General features: G+C 36.1%; 2 protein-coding genes across 5 annotated transcripts; one reads left to right on the top strand and one right to left on the bottom strand.

The window, feature by feature from the left end:
- The first annotated feature begins 1,572 nt into the window (after positions 1 to 1,572).
- On the top strand, positions 1,573 to 5,816 carry LOC141707563 (ubiquitin carboxyl-terminal hydrolase 2). Of its 3 annotated transcripts, none has more exons than XM_074510788.1 (6): positions 1,573 to 1,626; positions 2,625 to 2,671; positions 3,521 to 3,567; positions 4,482 to 4,528; positions 4,658 to 4,760; positions 4,850 to 5,816. In XM_074510788.1, exons 2-6 carry the CDS (start codon positions 2,641 to 2,643, stop codon positions 5,624 to 5,626), a joined length of 1,005 nt encoding a protein of 334 aa, XP_074366889.1. In that variant the 5' UTR covers positions 1,573 to 1,626; positions 2,625 to 2,640; the 3' UTR covers positions 5,627 to 5,816. The 3 variants fall into 3 exon arrangements, with proteins under 3 accessions (XP_074366889.1, XP_074366888.1, XP_074366890.1); XM_074510787.1 differs by lacking the exon at positions 1,573 to 1,626 and adding an exon at positions 1,638 to 1,707; XM_074510789.1 differs by lacking the exon at positions 1,573 to 1,626 and adding an exon at positions 1,685 to 1,707 and having other exon boundaries at positions 2,628 to 2,671.
- A 14,034-nt stretch (positions 5,817 to 19,850) lies between these two features.
- LOC141707564 (CBS domain-containing protein CBSX3, mitochondrial) lies at positions 19,851 to 22,375 on the bottom strand. Of its 2 annotated transcripts, none has more exons than XM_074510790.1 (6): positions 22,235 to 22,375; positions 21,387 to 21,654; positions 21,169 to 21,250; positions 20,494 to 20,567; positions 20,308 to 20,368; positions 19,851 to 20,186 (listed from the first exon to the last, which is right to left on the bottom strand). In XM_074510790.1, the coding sequence occupies exons 2-6, from the start codon at positions 21,651 to 21,653 to the stop codon at positions 20,044 to 20,046; spliced, it is 627 nt and encodes a 208-aa protein (XP_074366891.1). In that variant the 5' UTR covers position 21,654; positions 22,235 to 22,375; the 3' UTR covers positions 19,851 to 20,043. The 2 variants fall into 2 exon arrangements, with proteins under 2 accessions (XP_074366891.1, XP_074366892.1); XM_074510791.1 differs by having other exon boundaries at positions 21,387 to 21,666.
- Between the last annotated feature and the right edge of the window lie 1,474 nt (positions 22,376 to 23,849).

Raw genomic sequence — 23,849 nt, forward strand, 5'->3', positions numbered from 1 at the left:
TGTTTACTTCTTCTTCAATAAAATCGAGTTTTGTTCCACAAAACTCAAAAAATCCATTTAAATTATTCACTTTAGTTTTCAGATCTATTAAGATAAAACTCAGTTTATAATAAAATTCAGTTTTTTTGGGTTTTATAATCTCGCATCAATAACACTTTCGACATGTCTATAGTTGGTGTCTGGCACGTAGATAGCCGCGTAGATAGCCGAGTTGTGTTTGGAACGGTGGTTAAATCGTGTGTGCTCACATTTCACAAAAAATATTTGTTCCAAAGGACCCTCTAAACTCAGTTTTTGCGACTAAGTCCTCGGAATATTGCACTATCAATGGCAACTAATACGAGGGTTAATCATGAAGCTATTGCTTTCAAGGGAGACACATGATGAATTGCTCGAAAAATCACTATCTTCATTCTTAATTTTCAGAATATTTATATTCGGCTAGTTAAGTAATTCGGAAATAAAGCGAATAATTATTGAACTCGTCTATTTTTTTTTAACTTGGTTACATGATCAGTTGGAGGTTGTCCCGGTAGAGTTTTTTTTCAAATTATTATGATATATGTTCTACATTTGGCAAAAACAAATTTGAAGACAAAATCAATTTTTTTTCCAAATTTTTTTGAACTTGTCTTTTTTTTTTCTTCATAGATGATCTCTTCAATTTTGATTTGAAACTCGGGTAATTATATATGCATACCGACTAATGGGGTTATTATTTTATAATATTAGTTGAAATATATGTCATACTTTTTTCAATTTCAATTACTTTTTCATATGTGATTTTTAATTTGAAATTATATAAACTAATTTGAAACTCAACAATTATATATGCCGAGGATCGTTAAATTATTATTATACTTGAAATATATATCATATTTGTCTAGTTTTAATTATAATTGTACATATTATTTTTAACTTTAAACTATTTAAAACTTAACATAATTTTGTCAAAAATGACTTTATTTTTGTAAAAATAATTAGGTTGATATATCTTACAAATAATATATAATCTAACAAATTTAAGGGACGAATTAGATGACAGAGTCTTAATAAATCGAGATTGGCGAGAATTGAATCCAAAATTTAAGATAACAAAAGATAAATTTTTAATATCTGAGCTATGCTAACTTTATTTATTTTCTTATATGTTAAAATTTATGTTCCCGTCAAAGAAAATCAATAAAAAAATTATATTCACGTTTTTCTTATATCTGCCAAGTAAATATTACCGAAAGTCGCATATTTAAATAAATTCTTTTTAATTTCTTAAAATTTAGAAAATGAGTTTTCATTAAATTTTTAATTTATTTTAAATTATATTTTCCGGTGATTTCACTTCCAACTTTTATAATTTCATCAACTACTATTTTGATTTCTTTTATTACTAAGACACCGAAATGTTTATCTCAGGAGAAAATTATATGTTACATTTTAAATATTTTTTTTCGAAAAAATTAGTACTCCATATTGTACATTTGAAAACATTTTTACATCACTTTTATATATAGTAGAGATAAAATATATTAATTTTATGTAATTTTTAAGATGTATTTAGAAGTCAATTGAAATAAACAGGATTCTTTCTTTCTTTCTTTCTTTCTTCCTTACAAGCCCTAATTTTTGGTACCCTTCTCTCTCTCTCCCCTCTATCTCTCTCTCCACTCTTTACCCATCTCTACCAATTATGTTTATGTTTCTTTTATGGTTCGTACATATGTTTGTTATGTTTACTATATAAACTATGTATATACTACTAGCCTATTTAATATGTTTATCTTATGTTTTAGTGATTATATGTGTAAAGTTTTGATTTTTAATGTTGATTTTATCAAATGGGTTGTGGGTTTTACCTACTGGGATACTAAGATTTGTAAATTTATAAATGTTACGGGTTGTGTTTAATTTTTTCGTTAGTGTGTATTTTATTTCTAGAAAATTTGTGAAACAGCTTAAGAGTATTTAAAAGTTAATTAGTAGTGAGAGAATGGATTGCTTGGAGTTGGAGTCTTAGTTTTCTAATTCTAACTTCAACTAATGTTGTTTTATTTTACCAAGTGCACGTAATGCTGAAAAAAAAATATTGTTAGAATGACTTTTTTTTCTTCCTAGGAATTATTCTCATCTAACTACAAACAAATAAAGGTTGTGTAGACATGAGTGGGATGGTAAAGAGTTCTGAGTTGTTATTTTCTGTGAGATTGATGAATATATTTGAAAGCATATGCTATATATTTGTTCAAGTGTTTTTTTGGATGAAATTACTGATTTTATGACTTTTTTACGTGACACTACCTTTTGGAGTTTAATTCCATTGTGTCCTTAACTTGTTCTCAATATATTTTGTCTGTTCAGCTCATATGTAGGCTAGGTTATTGTGTACATAAGTTTTGAGTACTAATTCCCTCTATTTACAATGATCTTGTTTTCTTGTGTTGTTTATTTACAATGATGTTGTGTAGACATTAGTGGGATAGTATTCTTTCTTTTCTAGTTTTGAGCAGTAATTCCTTCTATTCTTTATTTTCTTGTTGAGTAAATATATGTTACTAAGAGTCAGTTATTTTATTATTAAACCTGATTGGTTTGCCTTATGTACTGATTATGAATTTTTTTTGTTGCAGCAGTTAAATTATCATCATGTCTTGGTGTACTATTGAGTCTGATCCAGGTATGACATTGCACATCCTATAGGATAAATATTATAATTCTTATGACATTTTGGAAAGAGTTTGTCGTAGTTAACTTGATAGTTAAGTACTCTTTAGTCTTTAACGAAAATGCATCTTTTCTGCCACTAGATAATGTCACAATCAGCACTCAAAATAACTTGTCCACAAGTTTTTTTTGTCCGGATATTATAATTCCTGGATTGTGAGCATTCTAGCAAAGGGTAGCAGAAATGGATATGATTACACTTCAATTTATTGTATTATCTGGACTAGTAGAACATTATTGAATTAGGAATTTGATTTTCATGTAGTTTAAGAAACCATTTAAGTTTAAGAAACGAAATCCTTTTGCACTCCTAATGAAACAAGCTAACATTTTCTATTTCCTTTCCTATAATGAATGAGTGGGTTGTTGATATTTATTTAGTTAAGCTATTGATAGTATATATTTTGGTATCCCTTATCTGCTTTAGAGATCACTGGTTTCATCTATCTTTCATTAGAGATCTGTTCAGAATGTCGAATGCTAAAACAGTCCATTGCTTGCGAACTTTGTGAATGACACTTCTGTTTAGTTCTGTGCAAGACAAAAAAGAAATTTAATGCTGCAGTGTGGATGGACTGTCTTATTTGATTAACTTTTAAATTTCAAAAACTATATTGCTTAAATATGATATTCTAGTCGATATCTCTTTAACATTGTTCAGCTGCTTCGTGTTTCAGAAAGTATCTTTTCATATTTTCATTCAGATATATAATCCCACATTCTGCCTATCTGTTATGTTATATTTATCCTTTGTTTAGAGAATGTGTCCTATTTTAACTGAGATGGATGGCTTGTATTCCAGGTGTTTTTACTGAACTTATACAACAGATGCAAGTCAAAGGAGTGCAGGTATTGGTTAACAATTTGCTTATAAAGCGGTATTGCATTTTCAATAAAAGTATGCGCACTTGTTCTCTTTTGGTCAGATCAAAGGCATTGCCATAGTATGCCATGTAAAATTTTTATCTGTGCCGATGTGAGACTGCTCTTGTCCAACCACAGTCTTGTTAATATTTGACAGGAACCTGTTGGTACTAGTTTTAGACATTCTGAAAACATACTTTCTGGTGTTTTAGTTAGACAGGTCAGTTGTATGCTAAAGCAGATAATTTGTCAGTAAACTGATTACCTAGATTTGCATCGTAGGTTCGGTACCAGGTGGGAACTTGTAAATTCTAGAAGAGCACATGTATTGTTTCAACTTTATAATCATGGTCACGTAGTATAGTTTATTGGCCTATCAAGGCCTGGTTCTAAATTTTATTGCTCTCTCCTATATGTTAACATTGTTGGAAAAGACTATACAAAATTTTGTTCTCCATATACAAACTACCTCCTCTTATAATGTAAAAGGGGAAAACACACTCAACTTATATGTTAGAAGAATCTGCATATTAGTAGTTTGTGGCAATAAGCTAAAACAAAAAAACGTTATTACACCTATTTTTAATTGCACTTGAAAAGCCTTATCAAAGCAGTTTAATCTGCTATTTTTTGCTTGCTCAATTTCTGAAACGTGGCATAGTCAGTATGCTAAATGCCATGTTCATATTTTTAACTTCACCTACGAATCTGATGAAGGGGTCACTAGCTAGTTTTGATTAATTGGCCATTTTATGAAGCATGATTGACCGGATTTACCTCCCGGGTCATATTGTATTTTGAGATTTTAATATAGATGGTTCCTCGTATCTTCTGTTACCATTATATTTACAAGACAGTTCTTATTCCTCCCAAGTGTATAATGTTTAATGCTTGAGCAGGTTGAGGAATTGTATTCACTGGATATCGATTCTCTGAATTCTCTAAGGTAAACGGTGTTAATCTGAAACGTAGCTTGATTTTAAGATTTTTCTTATAAAACATAGAATGTGTGCACAAGGTAACGTATAGCACAGGGTACATCTGAAACTTGCGTCATCTAATCATTACTATACAGGCCAGTTTATGGGCTGATATTCCTTTTCAAATGGCGTGCTGGTGAGAAGGATGATCGTCTTGTAATAAAGGATCCAAATCCTAACCTCTTTTTTGCTAGCCAGGTCAGTTTCATTTAAATAAATGCCATTTGAGGACAACAAACTAAAAAAATAAGCTTGTTTAATTTATTTACTTTTGGGAAACCCTGCAGGTTATCAATAATGCATGCGCAACCCAAGCTATACTTTCTATCCTAATGAACTGCCCAGATGTGGATATTGGCCCTGAATTAGCCAAATTAAAAGAATTTACAAAGAACTTTCCACCTGAGCTAAAAGGTTTGGCTATCAATAATAGTGAACCAATTCGTACAGCTCACAATAGTTTTGCAAGACCTGAGCCTTTTGTACCTGAGGAGCAGAAAGTTGCTGGCAAAGATGACGATGTGTATCATTTCATAAGCTATATTCCTGTAGATGGTGTGTTATACGAGCTTGATGGTTTGAAAGAGGGCCCTATCAGCCTTGGACAGTGCTCTGGTGGGCAAGGTAATATTGATTGGTTGAAGATGGTGCAGCCCATAATTCAGGAACGTATTGAGCGGTATTCCCAAAATGAGATCAGATTCAATCTTCTTGCTGTAATAAAGAACAGGAAAGAGATGTATACTGCTGAACTGAAAGAGCTTCAAAGGAAGAGGGAGCGCCTACTCCAGCAGTTGGCTACACTACAGTCTGAGAGACTGGTTGATAGCAGCAATGTTGAAGCACTAAACAAATCGCTTTCTGAAGTAAATAGTGGGATTGAGAATGCCACAGAGAAGATCCTGATAGAGGAGGAAAAATTCAACAAGTGGAGAACTGAAAACATTCGCCGTAAACACAACTACATTCCATTTTTATTCAACTTTCTCAAGATTCTTGCTGAAAAGAAGCAGCTAAGACCTCTTATTGAAAAAGCTAAAGAGAAAGCAAGTGCTCCCAAATAAAGAATGTTCTCTTCCCAGGTCAAAAGAGTTTCTGTCTTTCAGTTACCAGTTAACTTCAGACTTCTGTACTAGATACATGCTTGCATAATTACTTTCTTTGATCTTAGGATTCTTGTAATTGACAGATTATCCCCTCGGGATATTTTCTGGGGATGATGTAATGTGCTCACAACTTATGTTTTCCTTTCAATTTATGCTTTCAGAACCAAAGAAAAACTGAAATAGTCACTAGTAAAAGTTAGAATTTGAATGTTTTTAAAGTTTAAAACTGAACAATTGTCTTTTTTATAAAATTTACAGCGAACCTGCATTGGAAAAAAGATGAGAGTATGAGCTGTGATTTTTTCATGCATTTTTGGTTGAGCTACACGAGTATCAAATTTGAAATTTCTGGAATATCAGAAACTTGGAGTTGCATCTGAATTCAAGTTACTTTTCCAGGCATTATGAAATATCATTTTAATCATTGTCATTTGAAATTCTCTGTTTTTGGTTGGAACCCCCCAAAATCAAACAGTATTATTAATGCCGTTTTAGACTATTTTTGACTTGCAGAAATTATTATAAACAAATAATAAGAACCAGTATCATAATTTATAATAGAAAGGATCAACTTTGATGTTTGTGTGAAAAAGAAATTAGATCTTCAGCCTTCCACACTTTCTATATAAATATTGAATACAAATTACACAAGTTATCTTGGAGCATTTCCAATCCATGTTCTGAACAACAAATTTTAGCTAATGGTTATGATTTTTTACTTGAAGCCTTTAGCTAAATTTTTAGATAACTCTAAAATAATCCTCGAAATTTGTTGATTGGGTAGCCATTATCTATTATTAATTTTCTTTTAAAAAATGTCATGTTTGTTAATTTAATCTTATAATTTGATTTTATTCAACTTTATAGTAATATATTTTTAAATATGTCAAGTAATATACGATATATTACCAGGTTTTTTTTATATATATATTTTTAACTTATTTACAACTATATTTTTGTAAAATATTAATTTCAATAAATCTAAATATCTACTTTTTGTATAATTTTATATTATATTTGTTAATTTATTTTTAATTTTTTAGCATAAATATTGAAAATATAAATGTAAGTGAAATTTGTAACTAAAAATTTAAAGTTACTTTAAAAGTTTTTTTGATAACAGACATGTGATGATTATCATTTTACCAAAATATTGTAGTGATCTCTTATTTATATTTTTTTAAATTATATTGTTGATAGGGATAAATAAATTATGATTGTATAATTAAATACTGCATTAATTGTACAAGCTGTGGGCTGCTAGGCCCAATAAAAGGATATATGAAACTCAGACCAGAAAGGTTAAGCCTGATGGACCAGATCAGGCCTGATGGAATAAAAAAGGCTCAAAAGCCCTAATTATTAATTAATTTCGTAATTAATTAATAAGGGAAAAATCAGCTATTGAGAAGAGTCCCGATAAGGATATAAATCCTTATAGATTAGCCTCAAGGGGACCTAAAAGGATAAGGAATCAGCTTCCTACTTCCTAGGACTCCTAAGTCTATCCTAATTCAGAGGCTTGTCCACCAAGTCTCCTATACCAAGTCCAATTCAAGGACTCCCACATCTATATAAGGGGCCTCACCCCACAAATCAGAACTACGTTTTTTGGCTTGATTCTCTAATTCACAGAGATACGTAGGCATCTCGTAAAGGCAGATTGAGTCACGAAACACGAGAGCAGCCATTAAAGGCCTTGAGCTCCCGAATCTTAGTATTAAATACAGCAAGTAATAACCTTGATTTCTTATCCATAACATTTGGCGCCGTCTGTGGGAACGCAATAACAACCATGGCGAGAACACGGAGAACAATTGGAGCTCTAGAAAAAGGAACACCATCAGAGACAACCCAGGTGATTTCATCAACCGTGGAGGTTCCTCCCCATTCAACTTATGCATCTACTCAGGGGGAAGCCCAGACAGGGGCAACTCAACCTCAGCCACAAGGGACAACTCCCCCAACTATTCAAGGTACGAATCCTCAAGTTCAGCAAGTACATATACCTGTGAATTCTCGACCCGTCGGGTATGAATATTCAACTGTTGTTACTACTAACCCCCCTTATGGGATGCCCCTTCACCCTGAGGTTGGAGGAAGCGGATATGCTGGGCGAAGCGAAGCACGAGGGCGGTCGCCCCCCTATATACGAGGTTTGGATCATATCCCTGAGGATCGGGAATTTTCTGGTCCATACACTGAGAGAGACTCCGAATCTTCGGATGATGAAGTGGCCCCGAGAAGGAGGCGCCCTGGAAAAGAGCCAATAGCCGATGGAAGGCAACGCCCCCAAAGCACCCCAGGGGCGAATCCCCAAGAAGTGCAGGAAAAGATCAGGGCTCATGAGGCTGAAATCCAAAGGCTGAGGCGTGATTTGGAGGCTCACCAAGCCACCAGACCCCACATACCTCCTAGGGGGAGAAATCCTCCTCCTATCATAGACCTGGATGGTCCGGTAAGAAGAAGGGCTGCTGTCCCAAGAACTGATCCGAGCAATCTCCTTCCCCTTGGAGATCCTGATGATCCAACTCCACCCTTCACAGAAGAGATAATGAATGCCCATGTCTCAAGGAAATTCAAGATGCCCACTATCAAAGCCTATGATGGCACGGGAGACCCCGCTAATCATGTTAGGACATTCTCTAATGCACTGCTGCTGCAACCCGTGAATGATGCTATAAAATGTCGGGCCTTCCCTCAAACCCTGTCGGGTATGGCTCAAAGATGGTACAGTCGCCTACCCCCAAATTCTATTGGATCATTCAGAGAACTAAGTCAGGCTTTTATTAAGCAATTCATCAGTGGAAGAGTCCATGAGAAAAGTTCAGCATCTCTTATGAGTCTTGTGCAAGGAGCTAAGGAATCCTTAAGAGATTACCTGAATCGTTTTACAAAGGAGGCTTTAAAAGTCCCAGATCTTGATGATAAGGTAGCCATGATAGCATTGCAACAAGGAACTAGGGATGAGTTTTTTAAGATGTCTTTGGCCAAACGACCCCCTGAGAGCATGTTGCAGCTCCAAGAGAGGGCAGGGAAGTATATCAAGGTTGAAGAAAGTATGAGGAAGACCGTAGTAAGTAATGAGCCCACTGGAGGCAAGAAACGAAAAACTGATTTGGAGTATATCGCTAAGGACAAATATCCTAGAACCGAACAAAACCCTGATTCAACCCCCAAGAAGGGAGGACCTGGGCAAAAGTTCACTGAATACGCTAAGCTGAATGCTCCCAGAAGTCAGATTTTGATGGAGATTGAGAAAGACAGAGATATTCGCTGGCCTAAGCCCTTGAAGGCTGATCCCGCCAAGCTAGATAGGGGCAAGTATTGCAGGTTTCACAAAGATGTTGGCCATGACACCGATGAGTGTAGGCAATTGAAAGATGAAATTGAGTTTTTGATTCGAAAAGGAAGATTGAATAAGTATACTGGAGATGGAGGGGACAGAAATAATAATGGAAGGAAGAACTTTGAAGATCGTAGGAGGGACCAAGACGATCAGGGGGGAAACCCCCAGCCTAGAGGACCAGTTATAAATACCATTTATGGAGGGCCGAGACCTCGAGGGCCTGTGATAAACACGATCTTTGGAGGTCCAACTGCTGCTGGATTGTCCAAAAATTCCAGAAAGGCATATACTAGAGAGGTTATGCATATTGTTGGAGAAGCCCCGAAGAGGGCCAGGACAGAAGTAACATTGGCTTTTGATGATTCCGACCTAGAGGGTGTGAAGTTTCCCCATGACGACCCGCTGGTCATAACACCAATAATAGGAAATAGCCCGGTTAAGAGGGTCCTTGTGGATAATGGTGCTTCTGTGGATATCTTGCTCCACGACACCTTTCTAAGGATGGGGTATAACGACTCCCAGTTAACACCAACCGACATGCCGATATATGGATTTGCTGGAGTAGAATGTCCTGTGGAAGGGATAATCAAATTGCCAACCACCATAGGTGCGGAGCCGAGGCAAGCAACGCAGATGCTGGATTTCGTGGTAGTAAAGGCTAGTTCAACTTATAATGCTATCATGGGGAGAACAGGGATACATGCCTTCAAGGCAGTCCCCTCTTCCTACCATTCAGTCATGAAGTTTCCCACCCGAAACGGGATTGGAGAAGAGAGAGGAGATCAAAAAATGGCTAGAAGCTGTTATGTGGCCTCTTTGAGGGCAGATGGAGTCGGGGGGCAGGTTCTTCCTATTGAAGATATGGATGTTCGAGAAAATGATGAGAATAGAGGAAGGCCAGCAGAAGAATTGGTTTCGGTTCCTTTAGACCCCAAGAATCCTGAGAGAATGACTTTCATTGGAGCCACATTAGAGGAGCCCCTTAGAGGGAAGTTAGTGAAATTTTTGCAAGAAAATAGTGATGTGTTTGCATGGTCAGTAGCTGATATGCCAGGCATAGACCCGGAGTTAATTACTCACAAGTTAAACGTAGATCCAAGCCGGAAGACAGTGAAACAAAAGAAAAGAAATTTTGCACCGGAAAGACAAGAGGCTATAAAGCAGGAAGTGGAAAAGCTCTTAGAGGCTGGTTTCATTGAGGAGATTCAATTTCCGGAGTGGTTAGCAAACCCTGTAATGGTGAAGAAAGCTAATGGAAAGTGGAGGATGTGTATAGACTTCACCGATCTGAATGATGCATGCCCCAAAGACTGTTTTCCGCTGCCTAGAATTGATACTTTGATTGATGCCACTGCTGGACATGAGATGCTGAGTTTCATGGATGGATTTAGCGGATACAACCAGATCAAAATGCATAAGGATGACATTCCAAAGGTATCATTTATCACCGACTTTGGTGTTTATTGTTATCTTGTTATGGCGTTTGGTCTCAAGAATGCAGGAGCCACCTATCAAAGGCTGGTAAACAAAATTTTTAAGGATCTCATTGGCAAGACTATGGAAGTCTATGTTGATGACATGTTAGTCAAGAGTCTAGTAAAGACTGATCACATAACCCATTTGAGGGAAGCATTTGAGGTCCTGAGGTACCACAAGATGATGTTGAATCCTACGAAGTGTGCTTTCGGAGTAGGATCTGGAAAATTCTTGGGATTGATGGTCTCAAAGAGGGGAATTGAGGCTAACCCCGATAAAATAAAGGCAATCCTGGACATGGAGCCCCCAAAAACTGTCAAGGATGTTCAGAAGCTCACAGGAAGAGTTGCTGCGTTAGGACGATTCATCTCCAAGTCAGGAGACAAGTGCTTGTCATTCTTTAAGTCATTAAAGAACATTAAAGACTTTGTATGGAGTGAGGAAAATCAGAAGGCATTTGAAGAGTTAAAGAAGTATATGGGCCAGGCCCCGTTGTTGGCCAAGCCAGTTCTGAGTGAAGTTTTATTCTTGTACTTGGCTGTTTCAGAAAGCGCCTTGAGCGCGGTGTTGGTTAAGGAGGAACTGAAAGTCCAGAAACCCGTATACTATGTCAGCAAAATTTTGCATGGTGCTGAGTTGAATTATTCAGCCATTGAGAAATTCGCTTTACCCTTGGTAATGGCTTCAAGAAAGCTGCGTCCTTATTTTCAAGCTCACCAAATTGAAGTGCTAACAAATCAGCCACTGAGAAATATCATTCACAGTACAGGCAAGTGGGAGACTGATTAAGTGGGCAATAGAGTTGGGAGAGTTCGATCTCAAGTATAAGCCACGTACGGCCATAAAAGCCCAGGCACTAGCTGACTTCCTGGTGGAATGTACCATACCCAACCAAGAAGTCGGGGGGCAGGAAGATACCATACCTCAAGACAAGGGAGTCGACAATGGGGACAAGGAGAAAGAATATTGGGTTCTCTATTTTGATGGAGCATCAAAAACAAATTCCAGTGGAGCAGGGTTGGTTTTGCAAAGCCCTGATGGATTCTTAATTGAGTATGCCATGAAGCTAGATTCCCCAACAACAAACAATGAGGCAGAGTATGAAGCCCTGATTGCTGGCCTTGGTCTAGCTGGGACACTTAGAGTCAAAAACTTAAAGGTCCGTGGAGACTCGAAGCTGATCATATCCCAGGTAAAGGGAGAATTTGAGGCAAGGGATGATACGATGGCTAAGTATGTTCGCCTAGTAAGGGCTGTGATGACCCAATTTAATGAATGCCATGTTGAACACATTCCAAGGGAAGAAAATGCTAAAGCAGATGCGCTATCAAAGTTTGCTTCATCTGAGATTGAAGAGAGTTCAGGGAGTGTGTACTTCCGTGTTTTGAAGACACGAAGCATAGATGTTAAGCTTGTGGCTCCCGTAGGCTTGGGGACGTCATGGATTGATCCCATCAAGGCTCACATTCAGACCGGTTGGTTGCCAAATGATGCAACTGAAGCACGGAAGTTAACTGTTCGGGCACTAAGGTACTCTTTGATAGATGGGATTCTTTACAAAAGATCTTTCGTGGTTCCCTACTTGAGGTGTCTCAGGCCCGATGAGGCACGCTTGGCTCTTGAAGAAGTACATGAAGGTATTTGTGGACAACACTTGGGGGGCAGGGCCTTGGCTCATAAGATAACCCGTTTAGGCTTCTATTGGCCAGAAATGATGGCTGATGCCAAAGAATATGTAAAGAAGTGTGATCGCTGTCAGAAACATGCACCAGTGGCCAGACAACCCCCCGAGATGCTGACCTCCATCAACTCACCTATTCCCTTTGCTATGTGGGGGATGGATATTCTAGGGCCTTTTCCTATGGCCACAGCACAAAGGAAGTTTCTGATTGTAGCCATTGATTATTTCACTAAGTGGATTGAAGCCAAGCCCTTGGCCAAAATCACAACTAAACAGGTTGCACAATTCCTGTGGGAAAACATTATGTGCCGATATGGAATTCCCCGTATCCTCGTCACTGACAATGGAACATAATTCAACAACGAGGAATTCAAGAAGTATTGCGAAGAAAATGAAATTGAGTTACGGTTCACCTCTGTGGCTCACCCGCAAGCCAATGGGCAAGCGGAGGTAGCAAATCGGATAATCCTGGATGGACTAAAGAAGAGAATCGAAAAGTCAAGAAATAATTGGGTGGATGAGATACTTCCCATATTATGGGCCTATAGAACTACCTGTAGAGTCACGACAAATGCAACTCCTTTCATGTTGGCATATGGGGCAGAAGCAGTAGTTCCCGTGGAGATATCACATTCCTCTCCAAGGATTCAGGCTTTTGATGAAAAAGAAAATGAGGAAGGGCAGAAGTTAGCCCTGGATTTAATCGATGAAGTGCGAGATAAAGCACACGCAAAGATAGTAGAATATCAGAAAAAGGCTTCATTCTACTACAACCTAAGGGTTAAAGAGAGGTTTTTCAAACAAGGTGACCTAGTCTTGAGAAAAATAGAGGCTTCTGGTGTCGGACAGAAAGGAAAGCTTGCCCCAAATTGGGAAGGGCCGTATAGAGTCAAGAGCGTTCAGGGTAGAGGAACCTACAAGCTGGAGACTATGGATGGTTTTGAAGTCCCGAGAACCTGGCACGCACAAAACCTGAAGGTTTACTACGTGTAAGATGGTCGAAGTACGATTCTCACTTGTCATTATGACAAGTAGGTTTAAAAGCACCTTGAAGCTTTGTTTGCATAGTATTTTTCTTTAGCTATTATAGATCAGGGTCGAACCCATATTATGTAAGGTTTTGGAAAACCAGACTTGAAATTGAAGAGTTCGAAATTATTTCAACCTATGGATGTTTGAGTTGTGATAATACTTGTGTGACCCATTAAGCCAAGTTTGAATATTAAAGTATCAGAAAAATGAAGGAGAGAATGCAAATAAGGAAAGTAGCATAGCCCCGCAGGGTAATAAGTTTTAATACAAACAAAAGTCCAGACATAAATTAAGGATAAAATTACAAAATAGAAAAACTACTCCTCCATGCGGGAGCCTTCATTCTCTTTCTCCTTATCAGCGCCTTCAGCGTCCTTCGCAGGAGAAGCGGGAGGAGAAGCAGTGTTAGGATCCAAGATGCGATCATCTGGCTGAGGAGAGTCGAAGAGGGCGTCTATGCTGTCCTCTGACTCAGCCTGCTCAGGACTTATAAAGTCCTTAGGGTCGACTAAGCCCGGGTACTTCTCAGAAACAGCCTTCACGGCCGCATCCCATCCCTGAGTGAACTGTAGGGAGTAAAGACCCTCATCATGAATCTCCATGAGATTCTTAAACTTGTCAGAATCCATGTAGTCATCAATGAGCTTATCCTTATCGCTCCTAAGTTTCACCAGCTCGGAATGAGCCTTAGCCAACTCCTCTTTCTTCGTGTCCAGCTTCTTCTCTAGAACCTTGGCTCTCTCCTCCCACTTCTTCATCTCCTTTTCAAAAACATCAGAGTTACCCTTCCAAGATCTAGCCTGATGTAGGGCCGCCTGGAAATAGGTATTACTCTGCAAAGAAATATGTATGAGTTGGCGCAAATTCATTGGGATACAAGAAAAGTTGAAATTCACAAAAGGAAGAGAAGAAAAAAGAAAATTACCGCAGCTTGGGCTTGAGAGCCCAGAAGCTCAATAGTCTCGACATCACTCCCCGTAACAATGTCAGTGAAATCGTGGGGAGTGATGGAATGGTACGACCAATCCTTGGCATGTTTGGTGGATCCAACCACCGTATCGCTCCTCCTGAAGCCCCAGTTAGGCCTGAAGGAATGTGCCTTAAGTGGAGGATCCACATCGTCCCCCAGCTCGACCACCGGGACGTGGGGCTTAAGGAAAGTAGGACCGTCAGGTTTGCTCCTGGGATCCCTGTTTAACTTGGCCCTCTTCTGGCGGCCAGATTCCCCCTCCTTGGGCCTATTGACGTTATTAATAGCCTCACAAGCTGAAAGGAAAAGCAGAAGGAATATTAAAATCTAGAAAAAAGAAAAAGTACGGTTAAAGAGAAGGAAAAATAATTTCGCAGGTATAAGTTTACCCTTATCACTGGCCTGGGAGAGACCAACTTTCTTCAAGGAAAACTCCTCTAAAAGGGTCCAGGTGTCTGTTTTCCCATCGTCTGAAATTAAGGCTTGGTAGGCCACCTCCTCCTCATCAGTTAATCTGATGCTACCAGGACTACCATCTGATACTTTGCAAAATGGCCTACGGAAGAGTGTGGCCCAATCACCCCCAGCCCAGGTCAGCCTAACAAACTCATCCCTCCATTTAGGGTTGTTCTCGACTATAGAGTTACTATCAAAGATATGGGGAATTTTGGGCCGTTGGCGAATTAAAACCCAGCCCGGCTGATTCATGGAACTATTATAGAATTGAAAAACTTTCCTAAAGACTGCTACGGAAAGAGGAAAGCTATTCCTGAGACAAAGGACCATAAAACAGATAATGTTCCTCCAGGCGTTAGGAGGGAGTTGACAAGGGTTGATTCGTACATCGGCTAGTAAACGAGGAATAAATTCGTGAAATGGGAACCTAAGACCTGCGGTCAGGGCTCCTCGATAAATGAACAGGGTATCCCCCTCCCAATTGCAAGTCCTATCCCCAGGGGCGGCTGGAGTGATCCTAAGGTGGGGTGGAAGTCTGTACAGGGTATTCATAGACTCTATCCTACCATCTAACTCATGAAAAGTGTTACCATGATTATACGAATCTAACTCAGACAGAGAAGGATATTCATCACCTCTCGAGTTAATCATATCAATGAGGGAAGTATATGGAGATTGAATTTGGATGTTTGTACCTCTCTTAGAGACATTCATCTTCTGCAAACGAGCTAGGTCACGGTCCGCCATTAATATGCTTCGGTTGAAGGCTTGAAACCCAGAAATACTTGAGAATGGAGGAGCTGCGGTGGCTTTGGTCGCCGGAAATCGCCTTCAAAAGGGAGAACTTTAGAGAAAAATGTGAGATAAAATGAGAAGTGGGAAGTGAAGTGAGGATTCTCACTCCACACTACACTTATATAGGCGAAAAGCTCGGAATACGAGGCGTTTTTAGGCCCATTTAGCCAGGCCCAACTTAAAGGCCCATCTACAAGAAGTATCAGGAACAATCTAGAAGCTCATGTGGAATTTAAAAAGTCAAAAATCGACCGGAACCTTAATATGGTTCGATCAGAGTCCTGATCGATGCAAAAGAGGATCCTGATTGATAAGTTATTCGAACAGGAGGGAAGAAATCCCCTAAGATCGATCAGAGTCCTGATCGACAGAGAAGAGAGTCCTGATCGATAAGTTATTCGAACAGGAGGAAAGAAATCCCCTAAGATCGATCAGAGTCCTGATCGACGGAGAACAGAGTCCTGATCGATATTCCATTCGATCAGAATGGTCGAGAGCCATTTAATTCGTTCAGAGTCCTGATCGAAATCGATCAGGAATCCTGGTCGATTAAGCCCGTGTAGCAATCGACTAGGGTGTCGCTTTGAAGGCCAATTCGGTCAGAATCCTGATCGAAATCGATCAGGAATCCTGTCGACCAGAGTGTAAGATCCTGAGCTAATTCGATCAGGATCCTGATCGATTTTGTCTGCATCCTGATCGATTTCGAATGCATTCTGATCGATTTTAAGCCAGAAAATTAAGGATAAGTCCCGGGAAATTAGGGAAAAATCCAGAAAATTAAGGATAAGTCCCGGGAAATTAGGGAAAAATCCAGAAAATTAAGGATAAGTCCCGGGAAATTAGGGAAAAATCCAGAAAATTAAGGATAAGTCCCGGGAAATTAGGGAAAAATCCAGAAATTAAGGATAAGTCCCGGGAAATTAGGGAAAATCCAGAAAATTAAGGATAAGTCCCGGGAAATTAGGGAAAAATCCAGAAAATTAAGGATAAGTCCCGGGAAATTAGGGAAAAATCCAGAAAATTAAGGATAAGTCCCGGGAAATTAGGGAAAAATCCAGAAAATTAAGGATAAGTCCCGGGAAATTAGGGAAAAATCCAGAAAATTAAGGATAAGTCCCGGGAAATTAGGGAAAATCCAGAAAATTAAGGATAAGTCCCGGGAAATTAGGGAAAAATCCAGAAAATTAAGGATAAGACCTGGGAAATTAGGAAAAAATCCAGAAAATTAGGGAAAAATCCCAGAAAATAAGGGAAAAGTCCCAGAAAATTAGGGAAAAATTCCTGGAAATTAAATAATTCCTGAATAAAAGGAAAAATTCATTGTAAATGTGTAGGTCGCTCCACACTTTACGGAAAAACGAAACCCTGTAAGGGAACAAATAGACTTAACTTCTGCGAAACCTAATCAATGTTTCCCAAAAGTTGGGGGGCAAATGATAGGGATAAATAAATTATGATTGTATAATTAAATACTGCATTAATTGTACAAGCTGTGGGCTGCTAGGCCCAATAAAAGGATATATGAAACTCAGACCAGAAAGGTTAAGCCTGATGGACCAGATCAGGCCTGATGGAATAAAAAAGGCTCAAAAGCCCTAATTATTAATTAATTTCGTAATTAATTAATAAGGGAAAAATCAGCTATTGAGAAGAGTCCCGATAAGGATATAAATCCTTATAGATTAGCCTCAAGGGGACCTAAAAGGATAAGGAATCAGCTTCCTACTTCCTAGGACTCCTAAGTCTATCCTAATTCAGAGGCTTGTCCACCAAGTCTCCTATACCAAGTCCAATTCAAGGACTCCCACATCTATATAAGGGGCCTCACCCCACAAATCAGAACTACGTTTTTTGGCTTGATTCTCTAATTCACAGAGATACGTAGGCATCTCGTAAAGGCAGATTGAGTCACGAAACACGAGAGCAGCCATTAAAGGCCTTGAGCTCCCGAATCTTAGTATTAAATACAGCAAGTAATAACCTTGATTTCTTATCCATAACAATTGCATAGAATATATTTTTAATATATAATATTTTACATATTACATTTTTCCGTTTTGTTAATTTGATTCTCTACATCTTAATATTTTCTTTGAAATTTATATCTATTTATGTATTATATTTTTAATTACATTAATAATTTGATATATTATAATATTTTAACTTTAATTAATTTCTCTTTATAATCAATACTTACATATTATAAATGTATTAGAAACAATTAGAGTTTTGTGTGAAAATTATCTTTTCTGGGGTGGGCTAATTTTATATGATTTTAATAAGAAATGACATTTTTAGCCATGATGACCAATCATTTTTTGTATATATTTTATGTTTTCATGAATAATTTATTTTCCAAAAATTGATTTTTTTTGTATTTAAATATTTAGTTATTATTGTATTATTATATTTGACATTGATGACCTAAATATAATATACTTGTTATAATATATTTTATTTCTTCCATTGTTTGATATTTTTTCATATTATAAATTTATAAATATAATATTTTAATCATATCATATAATATGTTTAGGTAATTATTTTATTATATATATATATATATTTTTCTTAATTAATTACTTGTTACTTATTGCAATAAATTTTTTTAAAGACAATCCGTAACTTTTCTTTTTTTACAAATTGAAACAAAACGCATGTAATATTTATACCAAAATATAATCTAAATCTGTTTCATATTTTATATGATAAAAATTAATATATAATATTTTTTATTAGATTTGTATTTCAATTTTAAATTATAATAGTTTTATTATTATGAGTAAAATTCTATAGAGTCCACCTTTTAATTGGAGTCCTCAGAGTCCATCTATGTTTTGCAAATAAAATATCTTCTAAAACGTGTTATCTTGCAAAACATGTTTTACAAATATCATTACTTCAATAAAATCATGCAAATCTCATACAATTACAAGTATGTTCTGCAACATGAACATTTATGTTCTGCAAACTAAGCATGTTTTGTAGAATAATATATTTTGCAACATTTTACTTGTAAAATCTATGCGATCTGCAAGATTTTCAATAAAATTGTGATATTTATAGAATATCATTCAAAAAATAATACGTTTTACAACAATTTAAGTTATATTTTACTTGCAGAACATATACGAGGACTCAATGAAATAGGGGACTCCATAGAACCTAACCCATATTATTATTATATTTATTCATCGTTTTAATATTTTATAGGATTGATCATGTAATATTTATACCTAATATAATTTAAATGTGTTTCTTATTTTATAAAATGAAAATGAACTTATCTTTCAAAAATATTTTAAATCAAACTTACACTTTTCAATTTTTTGTAAAAAAATAATACTATTTTTAACCCAATTAACAAATGATTTCTTAATTGTTACCTATATTTATTTTTATTAAGATAATTGTTACTTTTTTCTGTCAGGAAGATAATTGTTACTTGTATAATACATATATATATATATATAATATATAATATTTTTATTATTACTTGATATCATTTAAAAATATATATTATAGTTCAATTTTTAAATTAGTTACTTGTATTTGTTGTAAAAATTAGTAGTTATTATAATAGTATATAATTGAATAAATTAAATAAATTTAACTATATACCTACATTTTAACACAGTGTAACCCACATATGACGTTACATCTTAGCACGTGCAACACGACTAAACTATACCACCAAAACCCCCTTACTCCAATTATATATAGGATATAATTAAAGTAATATTGTCTTTATACATCTTGTGTAAAATCATCACATGATCTTCATATTTTAAAACTAATACTTTATTATTATTTTTAAAGAAAACTAATCATTATAGATAATAACATGAAAGAATGCCCAAAATACACCACTTTCCAGATTAAGTGCCTAAAATACCCAGCGGCTTGAAAACTGCCCAAAATACCCACCGAATACGCGATGCATATTCTATTTATTAAAAAAAATACAAAGAATACGCATGTGAGTGAATATGTATGTCTCACATGCATATTCTTTGTATTTTTTAAAAAAATAGAATATATATGATGATAATGCGTATTCAGTGGATATTTTGCGCAGCTTTCCCGCCGGTGGATATTTTGGGCATATCTGCCTAAATGGTGGGTATTTTGATTTTTCACCCTAATAACATTGGAGCAAAATACCTTTTTCATCATCTAAATTTTAGCAAACTGTTATTTTATATTATTTTAGCTACCCAAACTCTTAAGAGCCAGAATTACTCAGAATTCGTTTTTACCCTGGTAAGTGACAAGTGAAACAGTTGTTTCGAATTGAAGGAGCAATGCGTTTTATTGTGTAAATATTTTCCGTCTTTTCATAGACCAGCACTACTTTTTACTAAAATATACTGTATTTAGCAAGAAAAAACAGAGCTTCTGGAAATATGCAACAAGCAAGTGAGCAGTTCAAACAGCATCAGGGGTGCTCATTATTAGCCAGGGGAGAGTCCGGGTTCTTAAACCGTCATCAAATGACATCCCATAGTCAAAGTGCAACTTTAAAACAAACAATATTTACAGAAATTACTGCTTCCCAAACAGTAAGAGTACTAATTAGGCAACTTGGTCAACATCATCATTGTCGTCATCATCTAGTAACCTCCATGAATAAATGCATTCAAGCGGTTCAGTTCATCTCGATGCTCACTCACCACGGCACGAACCACGTCTCCGATGGACACCATTCCTATCATTCCTTTGTCATCAACTACTGGGATGTGCCTGATGCGGTTATCTGCCAACGACAACATTATCGTAAGTATAACGATCCCTTTTATTTGTCAAGGGAAAGCGTTGCTAGACAAACGAGTTGCTATCTTTTTTCTATTTAAGTACAAAATTATAAAATGCTCTACCTGTCATCAGTTGCATTGCCTTCAAAACTTTTGTTGCAGGTGTAACAGTGATAAGCTTGTTCTGCAATTACCGTTCAAGGCAAGTGTATAAATTATATATTAGCAATTACTCAGGATGAGAATGTCATACTAAAATTTAAGAACTTTCTTTTTATATAGTTATCTGCAATTAGTCACAACTAATACCTCTTCAGTCATGATATCCCCAACCTTGGTGGACTTGGATGATCGTCCTTGAACTATGATTTTCCTGAGATAATCTGGAATATTAACATTAAAGCATGTCATTATATAACCAGTAAACTGCAAATGAGGAATTATATCTGAGAGTGAGTCAGAGTTTAAGCAGCCAGGTAAGCTGTAATGTGTAAAATTGAGCTATAAAGTTCTTTTTATGGACGGCCACACATAATGATCTAGGCATAGCAACATTATGATATAAGAGTCTTGGGTGAATGATACAACAGCTAGGGTGATACTTGGAAGGCCCAATATCATCCCAGGAAATACAAGCACATCATTCCTATATCCTAGGAATGCCTCTACTTTTGTCTACTTTTGTGTCAAAGTTGGATGGAGAAAGAAAACAGTTATTCACAAATTTTATTTATACGACGATAACATAAATGTTGCAGACTAAGGTGCATCAAGAAATAACAGATACACCTTGTGCTGCCTTAGCATATATACACGTATCACTACTGAACTAGAATACTGTAGTATGTTCTCTGTTCTCATCTTTGCTAACATTGATCTTAACAAGAGCTCCTGTCCCTGCTTTAATTGCACTAATTTCTCAGGCTAAAACTCCATGATTTGATAAAGAAGGTTTGAGAAACATAAGCTTGCAACTACGCATACCTCTTTCTGTGATGATTCCGGCAACTGCATTTTGCTCCCCGGGTTTTACCACTACCAAGGCTCCAACATTGTGCTGAGTCATCTGCAAAGGACATTATTCATTGGCAAATAATCACCATCAAATTATTTTTAAGTATGAAAACTGTCTACAATTGACTGCATAGTTTGTGCACAACCAAGTGACAGCAGCAGAATAAATAAAGTGCAAAGATACATACCGACTTCACAGCATCATACACAGAGTCGTCAGTGGTGCACCAAAGCCACGAGCCATCATTACTTTTCCCTTTGCCTTTCAAAATGTCCGAAATCGTGGTGCTCTCAAAACCATGCTCTTCTATGCGAGCAGATGAGACTGACTCTTGACGTGAAAAGAAAAGAGGTCGCAGAACTGGATTTCCCAAACGAACACGTTGCAGAACTGCATTCCTGAGGATACTTCCATTTGACAAGATTGATCGAAATCCTCCTTGCATTGCAGCCATTCTGAAACAATATCTAGTCAGGGTACAAAACACTAGTCATGTCTACTCCACGTAGCAGATATTCCTCAAGAAAAATTAAGTTACAAATTCTCAAACACAATATTCCAGTAAAATGACATCAGTGACAAGAAATGCACTTTTTTTCCCTCACAGATCCATGATCATTATAAAGCAGTCATAAAATAAAACTATTAACTTTAATTAAAAAAAAAAAAAAAAACTCATTAATAGGTGCCAGTTGCAAGTACCCAAGATGATGAAATAGCAACTTAATTGAAAGATCTGTACTTGGTGAGTCCTGAATACATGAAAATCACTTATTTGTGAAGTTTGTCACAAACTAATCAGGTACCGAAAACTTTTCAAGCATATTTAAGTGTAACAACCCCTTTTATCCAATAACTTTAACATAACAAAACAACAACATATACATAATATATGTTAGGACAACTCTACATAATTTTCTTGATTTCACACATATTCACCAGGATTTATTTAACCAAAAATTGTCACTCTCCTTTAAGACTTTGTCTAGTATGTCAAAAGCTATGAAGAAAAGAGAAGTTGAGGGAGATTATTACCTGATGAGAGAGAGATCTGAGTAGAAGAGGAAGTCACACACACTAGTTGTTTGTTGTTGCACACAGAGAGCTTAAAAGATAACCAGTTTAGCTTCCAAGTTATATCATCAAATTTATAAAATTTCACACTTTCACTTTCTGTTCTGTTACATTATACTAAAATAATAGTGTACACTACATACCATGATACCAATTCAAAGCACCTAAATTATATATATCCAATTATCTTATATTAATATTAATATCGGAGAGTTGTTTAAATATCTTCCCCATAATATTTTTTTTAATAAAAAACAAGTTGTTATTAACTTCTTTCGTTAACAAGATTTACCTGTGTGTGAATTTAACCCCCCTAGATCTCAATTAAAGCATAACTTAAATTTAACATGTTTGATTTTTAAGATTTATTTATCACTTGTGAATTCCAACACCGAGAGCTCTATTAAAACATAACATTAATTTCTTTCTTAGACTGTCTGACACTACCAAGCGGCAAAAGCCTAACAAAAAAGATACTATGTTTTAGACTTTTTTGTAAGATATTGATTCTTATTAAATATAGCACAACTTTATTATTGTGACATGAAAATGACAAGGTATATTTAAATTTTAGATAATTTTTATTATTTATTAGTATACAACTACATATCATATAACAAAAATATATTATTATTGAGGTTTAAATTTTAATACATACAAAATAAAATTTAAATGAAAATGATGTTTAAAATAAATGAGTGAAAAAAAAAATTGTGACTAACGAACATGAAGTATCATACTGGGGCTTTCATACGATTTATCACTCTTTTTTTTTTTTGACTAATTTTGGCTTATAGCCTTACAAATGAGTATCTGTTCTCAACAATTCTCGGGGTGAGTCAGGATCGAACCCAGGATCTGGGACGACAGAGGATAAGCCCTTTACCACTTGAGCTATCCAACGATTTATCACTCTTAATCTCTTATGAATGATATTTGCATTTTTTTTATTCATACCCTTATGTGTCAATAATATTTGAATGTTCATCTCTGATTACTTTCACATAAAAAATACTCCATACATTCAAATAAACTAAGAAAGTAAATAACGAAAATATAATTGCTCTTAATACAGTTTCATAAACATATATTAAAAAATCTCATGTTTTTAGGAAATAATTGTTTGATACTCCTATAAATGTTTTACCAGTGTCACATAAAAGGGACAAATGCAGATAAATACTCAATGTGGATAAGGTAGATGGGTTCTAGGAAGTCGGTCTAAAGAGACCAGGAATACCGTGAACTTTAATCACAAAACCCACCTTCTTTGTATTATTCTATTCTATTTTCAGAACATAATAATAATAATAATAATAATAATAATAATAATGACAAGTTGCAGTCGCCGATGATGACTCATCCTCCACTCCTCATACATATCTATCATATCCCCCCAATTAAAAAACAGTCCTACCATTCATTCACACATTATCCTCTGCCATTTATTACTTATTTAATATATATCAACGCCATCATAGATTCATAAAATAATTCATTCATGACAAATTACTGGTGTGGTGGCCCTTAATACTGTCACTATACATCTTTGATGTCTCAGTATTACCCAACTTTA

The sequence above is a fragment of the Apium graveolens genome, chromosome 2, assembly GCF_009905375.1.
Source record: "Apium graveolens cultivar Ventura chromosome 2, ASM990537v1, whole genome shotgun sequence".
In the NCBI taxonomy this organism is placed as follows: domain Eukaryota; kingdom Viridiplantae; phylum Streptophyta; class Magnoliopsida; order Apiales; family Apiaceae; genus Apium; species Apium graveolens.